Source organism: Capra hircus, chromosome 7 (assembly GCF_001704415.2).
Source record: "Capra hircus breed San Clemente chromosome 7, ASM170441v1, whole genome shotgun sequence".
NCBI lineage: Eukaryota > Metazoa > Chordata > Mammalia > Artiodactyla > Bovidae > Capra > Capra hircus.
The window spans coordinates 87,762,361-87,779,733 of NC_030814.1; the positions used below are offsets into that span (position 1 = coordinate 87,762,361).

Consider the following 17,373-nt stretch of genomic DNA (forward strand, 5'->3'; position numbering starts at 1 on the left):
TCCCTAGTTGCCAGGCTCAGCACAGGTTCTCTCTGAGGAGCATAATTCTATCCTAAATGGCTTGAAAACTCCTAGACAGTAGGGAATCTCCCATACACCAACATAACTTTTCTTTAATGTCCTCACAAAGCTTTTCCACAGTACCTATGAGTCTTAGCCTTTAATCCTTCTTGCAAGAGCACATCATAATCAAAGAAAATTTGTCCAGAACAATAATCTCTTCTTTCATATTAGCTACAACCAACTTTCAGAGACCAGTTAAAAAAAAGAATGGTACATATTTTTATAAGTTATATGAAAGGTTAAAACTGTGTACTCACCCAGGAAAAGGTATCTCATCTTCTTCTGCCCAATCCTCCTGCTCTCCTCCATAATAACTGTTTCCTTGTCTGGCTACATCTTGACCTGTATCTTCACTTTCACTGTCCCCAAGGGCACTATCTGAACTTTCATTTCTTGGAATGTCCCATTCAGCTCCCACAGCAATTTTTTTCTCTGAACTCTCTTTATCCCCATGGGGGACAAGAATGGAGAGTGTATCTCTTTGGTCTTGTTGAGGAAAACAGGTTTTACATGAATCTTGGTGAACTGTTCCTACACATTTGCAACATTCATTGTTTGGTTTGCTATTTTTTGTACACAATCTTTTTGAAAACTCTAACATACAGCAGTGTTGTTTACTGTCTGTACTTGTTTTAAGTGGAATATCATCAATAGTCCTGGTTTCAATTGAATCATCATTAAAATATTCATCAAATAAACTCATGCTTTCTAGGTCAGAATGATTCCAGCAAGGGCGTTCACAGGGTTCTCCAGATACTATGTTCGGTATATCAGACTCTTCAGATTTAGTTGTTTGTTTAGTTTCTTGATGCTGATCAACAGCCCCTCTTTCTTCTTTTGGTGATTTGGTGTGATGCCTGGTAATCTGATCCACTACTGCCTGACTCCGAAGTTCAGTATCTGAGTCAGGTGACATAGAATCTCCAATCAAGAAAGTAACCTTTGTCTGGGTTGCCTCACAAGAAAATGCAGCTGTCACAAGCTTATCTGGAGGTTTTTTTTCCACAACCATTCCTGCAGATCTCAACACTTTACCTGCGTGATTACCTGAATCTAGCAACTCCTCATTCTGCCACGTTTCCTCTGCTAGGTCTAAGCCTGACTTTGACAATGCACATCTGTCTACTGGAGCAGATCCTGTGCAAACAACTGTTTCTAACTTGGTATCAAGGCAAGTTCTTGACTTATCTCTGTACTGTTTAACATCGGGAGCATTTTCTTCTTGGCAGTCCGGAGAAATCATTTGGCACTCATTTGAAATTCCAAGCAGCTCCTTAGAGCTGTTCTGAATATCTTCTCTCTCTTGTCGCAAAACATTCTCTGTATTTTGCCCAAGGAGTGGACGACTGCAATATTTACAGTTACAATTAGGAGTCCTTGTCTCTTCTGACTCTTTAAAGAGCAAACTGCTTTTGTTTCTATGCATTGTGATCAGCACATACTCAGATTCTTCTATTTCCCCTTTCTCCAAAGTGGTAGTAATTACTGTGCCTGGCATAACAATGGCTTCATCTTCTCCATTTTCTAAAAGATGGGTTTCTTGAAGTTCAGAGCATCTTATGAAATAAGTAAGAAAATAAAGTAGCCTCTGGACCATGTCTTGTCGTTTGCCAACTACCACAGTCCTTGCTAACCGTACAGGAGAGCCAATAGCGCCATATAAGTCTCCTGAAATAGAAAAATCAGTTAATGGACATATCCTCTACTTATACAGCTAAGCAGCCTATTTTCAATTAACAGAAACCTACTCTTGTTGTCTGAGGGGTAGGTCAGGTTTTACTTTGGATACTTCAGAGATGAGTGATTATTCAGGAGTAGGATGACATGAATGATCTTAACCAAAAAGAAAGGTGAATGGAGGGGCTTCTAGCTTCCTCCTGAAGCAGCTGCTTTGGTGCTGAAACCACAACCAGTCAGTCAGTTATGAAAGTCACATTTACCAAGAACATGTTCCATGCCAGTCCCCTTGCAGAGTACAGGGTAGACAAGTACTGACTAAAGTACTTATGTGCAAAAGCACATCTGTTGAGGACCAAGGAGAGGAAGGCAGTAGAAGTAAGAATGAGCAGAGCTGAAGTAGTCACATCACATACTTAACTTTCCTTCACTGAAATTATATTCCTGAACCTCAACTGTTGCTGTCCTACTCAGGACCTCACATTAACTTCCATGTTTTTAAAAGTTCATTTTCCTTTCCATTCCATTCCCCAGAGAGCTGGATACTCACAACAGACCCAAAAGGGCAACATGTTCAGCTTCATCATTCATTTTCACCTCTGTATCCAAACTATACATGAACAGCTATTACATTTTAAAAGGGGGGGAGTGGAATTTAATTCAGCTTTTGAAAAACCTCTATTTTTACTTTACAAAAATCTCATACTTTTTAAAGGAACGAACATAAACAGGTCTCAAATAATATATAGACTGTATTAACATGATACATTTTCTCCTCTAGCTAAGACACTGGCTCTAGCACCATGATGCCACTGTTCAAACTACTCCCGAGGTTTCCACTAACAAGCAACTACATTGAAACTGCTTTGGCATGGAGTCTTTCATGACTGGTTCCACTTTACTTTTCCAGGTTTATCTTCTGGTAATTACCTTTTCTCATCTTTATTCATCCAAAGTCCAAGTTAAAGTGGGGTACTTAAACTGGACCCCTGAATACGCTCAGCACTTTAACACCTAGGCCCCTTTACTCATGCTGTGTACTTTCAGGTCCCTTTGTATCTCTGTCAGCTCAAAGTTTCCCACCCAAGCATCTTCCCTGGGACAAAAGTAAGCTTCTGTAACTGAACTCCCACTAAACTTTTAACTTCTTATAGCTCCTATCTGAATTATCCTCATTGTCCATATACATTTTACCTAAAGTATAAGACTATCATTTCTTAAAGACAGTCATCTTTATATCCTCCAATGCTCTTTGTACAGAGCCTTAGATATATTGTGCATTCAATAAATGACTGTGAAACCAAAAACAGATTTGAAATGTTCAAATTAAAAAAAAAAAACTAAAAAAAAAACTACTGAATCACTTGATTTGGAAAAACATATGTTAAATATTCATACAATGAAATACTAGTTAGCATTTATAAAGAATGAATTAGTAATACATATAGTATAGGTGAATCTCAAAATAATTATCCTGAATGAAAGAATTCAGACCAAAGAAAAACACTTGAGTGTTTGATTCCATCTATATAAAATTCTAGAAAATGCAAACTTATCTACAGTGATAGAAAGCAGATGAATGGTTGCCTGAGTATAAGGGAAAGTGAACAGGCAGAGTAGGGAGGAAGTGATTACAAGGGGCATGAGGAAAATTTGTAATGATGAGTAAGTTCACCATAATGATTTTGGTGACGGTTTCATATATATTTTGCATATATATATCAAAACTTACAAAACTGTATACTTTATACATGTGTTTGTTGTATGCCAATTATTCCTTAATTATGTAGAAGAAAGAAAAGGGAGGGAGGGAGGGAGATAGGGAGGGAAGGAAGAAATAGAGTGGGAATGAGGGAGGGAGGTTGATTGGTCATATGATTAATAAGCCACATGACAATCTGCCTGGCAAGCTCACGCACCCTAAGCTCACACACCCTAACAACTAAGAGAAGTTAAAAGTTTCTACCATAACATTCTCACTAGTTCTTTCCCCATCACCAAATAGCACCAGAGTAACAGCAGGGATAACATCAACTACATGTATTTACCAGCCACTGTCCTAAATACTATACTCATATTATTTCATTTCCTTTCCACATTATGAAGTATGTACTATTTATTTTTTATTTTATATATTTTTGGCCACTCCATGCATCTTGTGGGATCTCAGTTCCCCAACTAGGGACTGAACTCAGGCCAAGGCAGTGAAAGCACCAAATGCTAACCACCAAACCACCAGGGAATCCCTATACTATTTATTATCCCTACTTTATAAACAGGGTAACTGTGATTCAAACATGGTATGCCTGACTCCCCAGCCTATGCTTAAATTTAAGCTCCAGGCTACACTGCCTTTCTAACGACTGTCAACTCATCAGTTAAACCCTTTCTCCTGTTACCCATTTATTTAGTGGGGTGTGCAGCACTAACGGCAACATTTTCAAAGTTTACTCAACAAAAGAAACAAACATGGTACAATGGAAAATTCGATGACTGCTTCTCAGTTAACCAGATTTATTCTAGAGATCACAGGTAACTTTGTTCATTCATTCTTTCTAGGCAAAGTACTGATACGAAAAATCCAGAAGACCCCAAAGTTAGTAGTAAATTCTGCTCCTTTGTTGCAGTTGCAGGTCTCTATCCATAAGGAATATTATACATAAGACGGGGATAAGACAATGTAGCAGTCATGAAACAACAAGGAAGAAGTGCTTTAGAAAGGAAAGGGAAAAGAGAGCACTTAGTTTTTCTCTATTTATTTTTGCTATAAAATAACTCCAGATAGTTATACAAAAGTCTAAGTATAATGCATTAGGTAAAGGTTTTTAGAATACATACCCAATTGTGCCCAAAGTGGATTATACGGATGAGTCTTTGCCAACATGTCCACACTCTGAGAGGAATGTTTTTCTAAAAATATTTTTATAGGTGGCTGTCCATTTGGCATGACTGTTGGAACCCAGGCAAGATGATTGGTCAAAACTGCAGTAATGAGTGCTGGCAAGAATCTGAAAACAAAATGCATCCTATCAGATTCTAACCTGCTTTCATAAAACCTCAAGCAAAAAGCAGGTGATAGAATAAAGCAGAGAGGGTACATGGCCAATCATCATAAAAAAGGGAAAGAATAGAGGAAAGGATAGCTAAAGGATAGGTATATCACCAAGATGAAAACAAAAGTTAATAAATTTTTTGTTGTACTAGTTAAAAGAAAATTCCTCAAAATAAAGATAGCATTCACAAGGAGCTATTTTGACTCATAATTAAAAAACAAAAATGCCATTTTATTGGAAAAACTATGGATTCTTTTCAGTGTTTATGAATCAACCAGTACATCTATACATTTCCCAATTAGTGAAAAGGAAAATGAAGGAAAGTATTAAGAAAACTTTGTTTAGAGAATATAAACATTTAAATTACTCATCTAGAGTCGAAGAATTTGATGAATGATTAGAAGAAAGCAATATGATAAAGTACCATACTGAAAACATTGTTATTGGCATTCTGGCACTTACCTATATATTTTTTAAGTTATTTTCTATAGAATGAAACTGCATATATAGATGTAATTATGAAAAATGAGAAGCCTCACACAGTTTCGTAAGATGTCAGGAGTTTTAATACAGAAACACATTTCTACTGTTTCTCAACATAAGGTTCTTTGGCCTTCTTCTATATCTTTTAATTAATTACCTTTTATAATTCTGTCTTGCTCATTAATAATATGAAAACTTCCAAAGGCAATGATTAACTCTTTCATTTTTATAACTGAACTTGATCACAATCTAGATATCCAGTTATTATAAATAACAGCTAAGACAGTTAAGATAGCTTAGATGGATGAATAGATGCAAGAAAGGGAGGATGGGAGGGAGCGAGGACCATACTGATTTTTTGAAGCATTTTCCATTAGAAAAGTGAACTCCTTCATGAAACGATGGCAAAGCTGGTTCTTTTCTGGAGTCCCCGACATCATTGTAAGCCAGACAGGCTCTCCAATTCGTGGCATTGTATAAAGATTACAAATTGTTGTTCTAAAAAAAGAGGAAATCACATTATAAAACTCAGTTCACAGAATTACATACTCTTAATGTTGCTGGCTCCCACCTAGGTTATTAAAAGATTTAGAAAAGAGGTAATGAGTAAATCAAGCCTTTCCTTCTTTGTCCTCAGCATAGTACCAAGGGAAAGGGGGAACATGAACTCAAAATGTTTTGGTCCTAGAACTGGATCTGTGCTCAAAGACTGTGTGCCTTTGGATAAATTACTGCCCTACTTTAAGCATCAGTTACCCTTACCTGTAAAATGAAAGGAAAGGACTAGATGATTTCTAGACCCTTTCTAGCTGTACACTTCTAAGGTATAAAGCTATACTTACATCTATATTACAAATAATCAATAACATAGAAAATTATTTTAAATGGAGTAACAGCTTGCCAATAGTACCCACTCAGAACAATAGTTTATCAGCATCATTTTGTTGCCTGTGCTGAGACTCTTCCACTGGGATGAACCGGAAGGATGGTACGAGGAGGGAGGTGGGAGGAGGGTTCAGGATGGGGAACTCGTGTATGTCCGTGGCCGATTCATGTTGATGTGTGGCAGAACCAATACAATATTGTAAAGTAATTAGCCTCCAATGAAAATAAATAAATCTAAATTTTTTAAAAAAAGAATACCTTTAAGATGGCAATTATTATTTTTTTTACATTAATATGTTTGGTGAAGTACTATACGGTCACCAGGGTAAGCAACTCCCACAACGTTGGGGCTTAAGAAACAGATCAGTCTCGTAGAAGTCACAGAATGGTATCTGACTTCCTACTCTCTCAAACGGTCCTCTCTAATAGAACTTTTAGCACTAATGGGTATGTTCTATTATCTGCACTATCCAACTTGGTAGCCACTAGCTAGCCATATGTAATTACAAAATAACTAAAATATGGTCAATGTAACTGTGGAATTGGATTTTAAATTTTATTTTGTTGTAATTGAATTAATTTAAATAGCCACAGGTAGCTAATGGTTATTAATGTATTAGAAAGGCTCTAGAGATTTCCACAAAGCTCCAATACCTACCTTAATATAATTTAAAATAACTAGAATTCTGGTGGCTTCCCTGGTGGCTCAGAGGTTAAAGTGTCTGCCTGCAATGTGGGAGACCTAGGTTGATTCCTGGGTTGGGAAGATCTCCTGGAGAAGGAAATGGCAACCTACCCCAGTATTCTTGCCTAGAGAATCCCATGGACAGAGAAGCCTGGTAGGGGCTACAGTCCATGGATTGCAAAGAGTCAGACACGACTTCACTTTCACAATTCACAAAGAAAAAGAATTCTGTTCCTTGTTCAAGTTTTACTGAATCTCAACCTAATATGAATAGGATATATTACCATAAAGTGACAAATACAGGTCACATTAATGAATTATTGGTAGGGCACAAAATAACCGCTGAGAACTTAAAAATGTATGAATGGAAAAAACTACAGGCATCTTAAAGAGAAAAATAGGAGTAGGATATAAATGAGGGATATGCGATAATGCTTATTTTTAAATGACTATTAAGGATATCCAGATAGGATAAAACATTGAAAACAAAAGTTTATCCACTTTTAGTTCTTATGCCCCAAATGAACATTACCTTAATGATTTAAAAATCAAATGAACCACTACAACAGATAGAACTTTAGTGCATTTTACTGAAACTTTAGTGAAAATTAAAATTACAGATCTAATAAGATTCTAGAAGACAAAACAGAGAAGAAATGTTCACTGAAGTAGCAGGGTAGAGAAAGATGATGGATTATGGTGCTCATAACGGGCGACATGTACAAAGAGAAGCTAATTTGCCCCAGTGAAGCGAAGAGAGTCTGAGTTTTCAAAAGCAGGTCAGGAGTAATATAGGACTATAAACTGACAGACTAATTCAAGTCCATAAATGGTTTGTTACCCCTACCTTTTACCCCATCAGAGGTAGCAACGGACCTGCCCAGGGAAATGACATCCCCAAACCCTCCCTGATATTTGAATCTTTCATAGTACATAAATACATATATAGTAAATCTTGTGGTATTAAAATTTCATGGCAGAGGCAGCAATTATGGGGGAAAAAATGTTTAAATATGCTCCTTTAGGCAGTGAAAATGAAAAAAGTTGAGCAACACTGCTCTAAAGTAAGGTTCTCCAATCTGTTCTCCCAACCTTTATTTTGGTTCCTCGCTCTCAATTCTTAATGGGCAACCAACATTTGATACTAATACATAGGTAAAGCCTCCAAGGAGAGAGGGACACAAACAAAGACAGAAACAGGCACACAAAGGACTCCAGAGGAAATAGGAAATAATATATTCAGAAAAAGAAAAGAAAAATATGAAAGAAAGACATACAGATGATCAATTCAGGAGTGTCAATTTCTAATAAAACAAACTCAAGAGAGAAAATAGAGGAAAATAAATTATCAGAGAAACTAATTTACCAAAGCTGAAAGACAGTGCTAAAACCATACTGAAAGGCTAAAGGAACAAAGATCAAGTATGAATTCATGGCAGGAGATAAATGTGCCCTACAATTGATTAATCAGGAAACAGCTGCATTAAGTATACTGTTTAATAATATGGAGATAAATAACAAAATAAATACTTAAAGAGTTAAAAGAGAATGTTCTTCAGAAAAAAGAATGGGGATAGGAGAGGTAGGATAGGGTTCATTTACTTTTCATTATTGGAACTGTCAGTATGTAATTTTTGTTTCTTAACCATGTGAATATCCTTTTTGATTAAATGAATGAACAAGCTGATCAACTCATTTTTCAGAAGTTTCTTCAGAATAACGGTGTCTACCATTCAGTTCAGTTCAGTCACTCAGTCCTGTCCGACTCTTTGCGACCCCATGAACTGCAGCATGCCAGGCCTACCTGTCCATAACCAACTCCCGGAGTCCACCCAAACCCATGTTCATTGAGTCGGTGATGCCATTCAACCATCTCATCCTCTGTTGTCCCCTTCTGCCCTCACTCTTTCCCAATATCAGGGTCTTTTCCAGTGAGTCAGCTCTTCACAGCAGGTGGCCAAAGTATTGGAGTTTCAGCTTCAACATCAGTCCTTCCAATGAACAGTCAGGACTGATTTCCTTTAGGATGGACTGGCTGGATCTCCTTGCAGTCCAAGGGAGTCTTTTCCAACACCACAGTTCAAAAGCATCAATTCTTCGGCATTCAGCTTTCTTCACAGTCCAACTCTCACATCCATACATGACCACTGGAAAAACCATAGCCTTGACTAGACGGACCTTTGTTGACAAAGTAATGTCCTATTTTTTAATATGCTGTCTACCATTAGGTTGGTGCAAACACAACTGCGATTTTGGACTGTGGATTTTAAATTATAACCAGGCTCAAACACATCTTTATTAATCAAAACAAGAACCACTGCAATCAACACATTTTTGCCAATGATAACTAAGTTTGTTTATTCCTACAGTGTAAAACTCCATGTCAGGATTCAACGAACACTTAGAAGGCATTTTCTGCCTTCTGCTGGTTGTGGAAGCATTTTCTCTGTAAATAGTTCTCAAGAGGCTTGAAGAAATGGTTGTCAGTTGGCGAGAGGTCAAGTGAAATGGCAGATGAGGCAAAACTTTGTAGTCCAGTTCATTCAACTTTTCAACTGTTGGTTGTGCAATGTGGGGGTAGGCGTTTTCATGGAGAAGAACTGAGTCCATTCTGTTGACCAAAGCTGGCTACAGGCACTGCAGTTTTCAGTGAATCTTATTGATCTGTTGAGCATACTTCTCAGATATAATGGTTTCACTTGGATTCATAAAGCTGCAATGGATCAGACCAGCAGCAGACCACCAAACAGTGACCATGACCTGTTTTTGTGTAAGCTGGACTCTGGGAAGTGCTTGCAGCTTCTTCTCGGTCCAACCACTGAGCTGGTCGTCACATAAAATCCACTTTTCATCACACGTCACAATCTGATCAAGAGATGGTTTGTCGTTGTGTAGAATTAGAGAAGACAACACTTCAAACCGATAATTTTTTTGATTTGTGGTCAGCTCATGAGGCACCCATCTATCGAGCTTTTCTCACCTTTCCAACTTGCCTCAAATACCAAATGACCATAGTATGGTCAATGCTGCGTTCTTCAGCAACTTCTCATGTAGTTTTAAGAGGATCAGCTTTGATGATCCTATCAGTTGGTGATTGTCAACTTCTGATGGTTGGCCACTAGGCTCCTCATCTTCAAGGCAATTGTCTCCTTTGCAAAACTTCTTGAACCACCACTGCACTGTACGTTCATTAGCAATTCCTGGGCAAAATGAGTTGTTGATGTTGTGAGTTCTCACCACTGCTTTATGACTTATTTTGAACTCAAATAAGAAAGTCCTTCAAAATTGCTTTTTGTCTAACATCACTTCCCTAGTCTAAAATAAATATAAAATAAATAGCAAGTAAAAAGTCATTAGCAAAAAATAAAGAAATGCACATTAAAATGATATATAACCCACCACATTTATTTAAGGATGTACTCCAATACCAAATAGTAAAGTTCAACAATCCAAAATAGCAATAAAATTGCTTTTGTACCAACCTAATACAAGTCTATGCCACAGTCATACTGTTAACATTAGCATAGCCGAGTGTCTGAAGACATTCTTTTTAGAGTTTTGATATATAAAACTATGCACCATGACTTTGAAGTGTATCAAGTGAAAAGAAGGCAAAAAAATTACATGATACAGCTCTCACTACACAAAATTCTGTGTTATCATTAACAACCTAGAAATAATAGTACTTGCTCTCTAGCCCCTCTAATGATTATTCCCTACTGATGAATGGTAAGAAAGGCAAGTATTTTCAGTCCTCTGACCCTTTATTTTTCTTCATCTGTCCCTAGAGAATGAAAAATTCTATTTACTTAGAAGGGAACTATGACATGATTTAGTTTTCATTGATATACATAAAATCTAAGTAAAAATCCAAGGACTTCAATGTATACATATGGCTGATTCACTTTGCTGTACAGCAGAAAATAATACCGCACTGTAAAGCAACTATACGCCAATTAAAGTTAAAAAAAAAAAAAAAAATCCAAGGACTTCATGTCTGCCAGGCAGCAGTGCTAACTAAACATAGTTCTCAATTCTTTAGCTTACAGGACTTCAATACACATGTGAATCATTTCCTTCCTCTTCCTTCTCAACTACCCAAAATTCATTAATCATCTCATTTCAAATAAACACATACTTTAAAATGCTTCTCATTATTTCCAGCAATGATCTATGAAGTCAACAGAAACACTGAATTAGTGAACAATGAATCATTGTTCATGAGGAAAATACAGGGTCATGTTCTTGTGATCCACTGGTCACAGCACTTTTGTCTATCAGTATATAATCTTGTTTGATGTTTTTGTTTAGACACTTTATTTAATATTCTGTCAAGTCATTAATAATGAATTCACAGCCAACAGCACTATGATGCATACCTTGAAAAAGCTTATCTAACACATATTTTCTCTGTAAGGCACATCATAACCTTCTTGCATTTATGAACATTAGCTAGCATTTCAGCAATGTGCTTATGGATCATTTTTTAATATAAATTTATTTTAATTGGAGGCTAATTACTTTACAATATTGTGTGGTTTAGCCATACACTGACATGAATCCATCACGCATGTACATGCGTTCCCCATCCTGAACCCTCTCCCACCTCACTCCCCATACCATCCCTCTGGGTCATCCCAGTGCACCAGCCCTGAGCACCCTGTCTCATGCATCGAACCAGAACTGGCAGTTCATTTCAGATACGATAAATGTTTCAATGCCACTCTCCCAAATCATCCCGCCCTCGCCCTCTCCCTCAGAGTCCAAAAGACTGTTCTATACATCTGTGTCTCCTTTGCGGTCTCGCATACAGAGTTATTGTTGCCATCTTTCTAAATTCCAAATTCTAGTAAGTGTTAGCATACTGTATTGGTGTTTTTCTTTCTGGCTTACTTCACTCTGTATAATAGGCTCCAGTTTCATCCACCTCATTAGAACTGATTAAAATGCATTCTTTTTAATGGGTGAGTAATACTCCATTGTGTATATGTGTACCACAGCTTTCTTATCCATTCATCTGCTGATAGACATCTAGGTTGCTTCCATGTCCTGGCGATTATAAACAGTGCTGCAATGAACACTGGGGTACACGTTTCTTTCGATTCTGGTTTCCTCCGTGTGTATACCCAGCAGTGGGATTGCTGGGTCGTATGTCAGTTCAATTTCCAGTTTTTCAAGGAATCTCCACACTGTTCTCCAGAGTGGCTGTACTCGTTTGCATTCCCACCAACAGTGTAAGAGGCTTCCCTTTACTCCACACCCTCTCCAGCATTTATTGCTTGTACACTTTTGGATAGCAGCCATTCTGACTGGTGTGAGATGGTTCCTCATTGTGGTTTTGATTTGCATTTCTCTGATAATGAGTGATGTTGAGCATCTTTTCATGCGTTTGTTAGACATCTGTATGTCTTCTTTGGAGAAATGTCTATTTAGTTCTTTGGCCCATTTTTTGATTGGGTCATTTATTTTTCTGGAATTGAGCTGAAGGAGTTGCCTGTATAATTTTGAGATTAATTCTTTGTCAGCTGCTTCATTTGCTATTATTTTCTCCCATTCTGAAGGCTGTCTTTTTACTTTGTTTATAGTTTCCTTCATCATGCAAAAGCTTTTAATTAGGTCCCATTTGATTATTTTTGCTTTTATTTCCAATACTCTGAGAGGTTGGGTCATACAGGATTCTGCTGTGTTTTATGTTGGAGAGTGTTTTGCCTATGTTTTTCTCTAGGAGTTTTATAGTTTCTGGTCTTACATTTAGATCTTTAATCCATTTTGAATTTACTTTTGTGTATGGTGTTAGAAAGTGTTCTAGTTTTATTCTTTTACAAGTGTTGACCAGTTTTCCCAGCACCACTTGTTAAGTTCAGTTCAGCTCAGTCGCTCAGTCATGTCCGACTCTTTGCGACCTCATGAATCACAGCACGCCAGGCCTCCCTGTCCATCACCATCTCCCGGAGTTCACTCAGACTCATGTCCATCGAGTCAGTGATGCCACCCAGCCATCTCATCCTCTGTCCGTCCCCTTCTCCTCCTGCCCCCAATCCCTCCCAGCATCAGAGTCTTTTCCAGTGAGTCAACTCTTCACATGAGCTGGCCAAAGTATTGGAGTTTCAGCTTCAGCATTATTCCCTCCAAAGAAATCCCAGGGCTGATCTCCTTCAGAATGGACTCGTTGGATCTCCTTGCAGTCCAAGGGACTCTCAAGAGTCTTCTCCAACACCACAGTTCAAAAGCATCAATTCTTTGGTGCTCAGCCTTCTTCACAGTCCAACTCTCACATCCATACATGACCACTGGAAAAACTATAGCCTTGACTAGATGGATCTTTGTTGGCAAAGTAATGAAGAGATTGTCTTTTATCCATTGTATATTCTTGCCTCCTTTGTCAAAGATAAGGTGTTCATAGGTGCGTGGATTTATCTCTGGGCTTTCTATTTTGTTCCATTGATCTATAGTTCTGTCTTTGTGCCAGTACCATACTGTCTTGATGACTGTGGCTTTGTAGTATAGTCTGAAGTCAGGCAACTTGATGCCTCCATTCCATTCTTCATTCTCAAGACTGCTTTGGCTATTCCAGGTTTTTTGTCTTTCCATACCAATTGTTAAATATTTGTTCTAGTTCTCTGAAAAAATACCATTGGTAGCTTGATAGGGATTGCCTTGAATCTATAGATTGCTTTGGGTAGTATACTCATTTTCACTATACTGATTCTTCTGATCCATGAACATGGTATATTTCTCCACCTATTTGTGTCATCTTTTGATTTCTTTCACCAGTGTTTTATAATTTTCTATATACAGGTCTTTTGTTTCTTTAGGTAGATTTATTGCTAGGTACTTTATTCTTTTAGTTACAATGGTGAACGATATTGTTTCCTTGATCTCTCTGTTTTCTCACTGTTAGTGTATAGGAATGCAAGAGATTTCTGTTTGTTAATTTTATATCCTGCAACTTTACTATATTCATTGATTAGCTCTAGTAATTTTCTAGTGGAGTTTTTAGGGTTTTCTATGTAGAGAATCATGTTATCTGCAAACGGTGAGAGTTTTAATTCTTCTTTTCCAATCTGAATTCCTTTTATTTCTTTTTCTGCTCTGATTGCTTGGCCAAAACTTCTAAAACTATATTGAATAGTAGTGATGAGAGTGGGTACCCTTGACTTGTTCCTGACTTTAGGGAAAATGCTTTCAATTTTTCACTATTGAGGATAACGTTTGCTGTGGGTTTGTCATATATAGCTTTTATTATGTTGAGGTATGTTCCTTCTACTCCTGCTTTCTGGAGAGTTTTTACCATAAATGGATGTTGAATTTTGTGAAAGGCTTTCTCTGCATCCATCAAGATAATCATATGGTTTTTATCTTTCAATTTGTTAATGTGGTGTATTATATTGATTGATTTGTGGATATTGAAGAATCCTTGCATCCCTGAGATAAAGCCCACTTGGTCATGGTGTATGATCTTTTTAATGTGTGGTTGGATCCTGTTTGCTAGAATTTTGTTACGGAGTTTTGCATCTATGTTCATCAGTGATATTGGTCTGTAGTTTTCTTTTTTTGTGGCATCTTTGTCTGGTTTTGATATTAGGGTGATGGTGGCCTTGTAGAATGAGTTTGGAAGTTTACCTTCCTCTGCAATTTTCTGGAAGAGTTTGAGTAGGATAGGTGTTAGCTCTTCTCTAAATTTCTGGTAGAATTCAGCTCTGAAGCCATCTGGACCTGGGCTTCTGTTTGCTGGAAGATTTCTGATTACAGTTTCAATTTCTGTGCTTGTGATGGGTCTCTTAAGATTTTCTATTTCTTCCTGGTTCAGTTTTAGAAAGTTGTGCTTTTCTAGGAATTTTCCATTTCTTCCAAGTTGTCCATTTTATTGGCATATAGTTGCTGACAGCAGTCTCTTATGATCCTTTGTATTTCTGTGTTGTCTGTTGTGATTTCTCCATTTTCCTTTCTAATTTTGTTGATTTGATTCTTCTCCCTTTGTTTCTTGATGAGTCTGGCAAATGGTTTGTCAAAATTTTATTTATCTTCTCAGAGAACCAGCTTTTGGCTTTCTTAATTTTTGCTATGGTCTCTTTTGTTTCTTTTGCATTTATTCCGCCCTATATTTTACGATTTCTTTCCTTCTACTAACCCTGGGATTCTTCATTTCTTCCTTTTCTAGTTGCTTTAGGTATAGAGTTAGGTTATTTGGACCATACCTTTTTAAAGTGAAGTACAGCTGATTTACAAAGTTGTATTAGTTTCTGGTACACAGTAAAGTGATTCCTAGATATATACATATAGATATACATATATATGTATATATCTAGGAATCAATATATATATACACACACACACATATGTATATATACATATTCTTTTCCACTCTAGTTTAATCACACAATACTGAATATACTTTCATGTGCTATAACAGTAGGACTGTGCTGTTTATGTATCATTTTTCATATAGTAGTGTGTATCTACTAATCCGAAACGCCCAATTTTATCCTTCCCCTCTACCTTTCCTCTTTGTTAACTTTAAGTTTGTTTTCTGTCCATGAATGTGTTTCTGATTTGTAAACAAGTCACTTGTGACATATTTTAGATTCCACATGTAAGTGATAGCACATAATAATTGCCCTTCTCTTTCTGACTTATTTCACTTAGTATGATAATCTCTAGGTTCATTCATGTTGCTGCAAATGGCATTACTTCATTCTTTTTTTTCTTTACAAGCAGTAGTCCACTGTGTATATATACCACACCTCCTTTATCCATTCATCTATCTATGGACATTTAGATGTTTCTATTCCTTGGCTACTGTAAATAGTGATGCTCTGAACACTGGGGTACATGTATCTTTTAAAATTAGAATTTTCTCTGGATATATGCCCACAAGTGGGATTGCTGGATCATATGGCAATCATATGGTTGATTCCCTGGTGGCTCAGACAGTACAGCATCTACTCACAATGCGGGAGACTCTGGTTCGATCCCTGGGTCGGTAAGATCCCCTGGAGAAGGAAATGGCAACCCACTCCAGTACTCTTGCCTAGAAAATTCCATGGATTGAGGAGCCTGGTGGGCTATAGTCCATGGGGACGCAAAGACTTGGACACGACTGAGAGACTTCACTTTATGGCAACTCTATTTTCAGTTTTTTAAGGAACCTCCATACTGTTCTCCATAGCAACTGCACTAATATAAATTTCCACCAACAGTGTAGGAAGGCTCCCTTTTCTCCACACCCTCTCCAGTGTTTATTAAAAGCCTCTTAAATGATGGCCATTCTGACCAGTAACTCGTCATTTCAGTTTGCATTTCTCTAATAATTAGTGATATTAAGCATCTTTTCATGTGTTTCTTGGCCAGCTATGCATCTTTTTCAGAAAACTGTCTTTGGGGCCAATTTTAATTGCAAAATCACTAATAAATAAATAAATAAATAAAGGTACAAAACGCTATGAAAAAAGCAGCACTATATAGACCATGAAAAGTACACTTGTTATAAAACTGAGAGCTGAAACAAGGAAGAGTACTCCAAAGAAGATATACAACCAACCAAAAAAACACATGAAAAGGTGCTCAACATCACTCTATTAGAGAAATGCAAATCAAAACTACAATAAGGTATTATTACCTCACATTGGTTAGAATGGCCATCATCAAAAAATCTACAAACAACAAATGTTGGAGATGATATGGAGAAAAGGGGACCTTCCTGCACTGTTGGTGGAAACATAACTGACACCACCACTACAGAGAACAGGATGGAGGTTCCTTAAGGAGCCAGGAATAAAACTACCGTATAAGCCAGCAAGCCTAACTACTGGGAATATACCATAGGAAAACCATAATTCAGAAAGATACATGGACCCCAATGTTCATTGCAGCACTATTTACAACAGCAAGGACACAGAAGCAATATAGAAGTCCACTGACAGAGGAACAGATACATAAGCTGTGGTGTGTATATATATATATATATATATATATATATATACACACATATATACATATATATGTGTGTGTGTGTGTATATATATAATGGAGTGTGTGTATGTGTGTGTGTGTATATATATAATGGAATATTACACAGCCATAAACAGGACCAAAATTGGGTCATTTTTGTGATGTGAATGAACCTAGAGTCTGTTAAACAGAGTGAAGCAAGCCAGAAAGAGAAAAATAAATATCATATATTAATGTATATGTATGGAATCCAAAAAAAAAAATGGTACTGATGAACCTATATGCAGGGTAGGAACAGACACATAGACACAGAAAACAGACTTGGGGACACAGGCCAGGGAAGGACAGGGTGGGATGAATTGAGAGAGTGGCACAGATACATATACTCTACCATGTGTAAACAGACAGCTAGTGAGAAGCTGCTGTAGAGAACTCAGCTAAGGGTTCTATGATGACCTAGAGGAGTGGGATGGGTGGGTGGAGAGACTTAGGAGGGAGGAGATATATGTATACTTATATTTTATTCACTTTGTTGTACAGTACACACCAACACAACACTGTAAAGCAATTATACTC

General features: G+C 37.2%; 1 protein-coding gene across 2 annotated transcripts in view; it reads right to left on the minus strand.

The window, feature by feature from the left end:
• The window catches only part of FNIP1 (folliculin interacting protein 1), a 122,559-nt gene that overhangs the window by 16,513 nt on the left and 88,673 nt on the right, over positions 1 to 17,373 (minus strand). For both annotated transcript variants that reach the window (XM_018050722.1, XM_018050723.1), the window contains 3 exons: positions 5,628 to 5,774; positions 4,579 to 4,748; positions 321 to 1,731 (listed from right to left, as the gene is read on the minus strand). In XM_018050722.1, the coding sequence (XP_017906211.1) occupies positions 321 to 1,731; positions 4,579 to 4,748; positions 5,628 to 5,774 (1,728 nt within the window). The remainder of the gene's footprint in view (positions 1 to 320; positions 1,732 to 4,578; positions 4,749 to 5,627; positions 5,775 to 17,373) is intronic.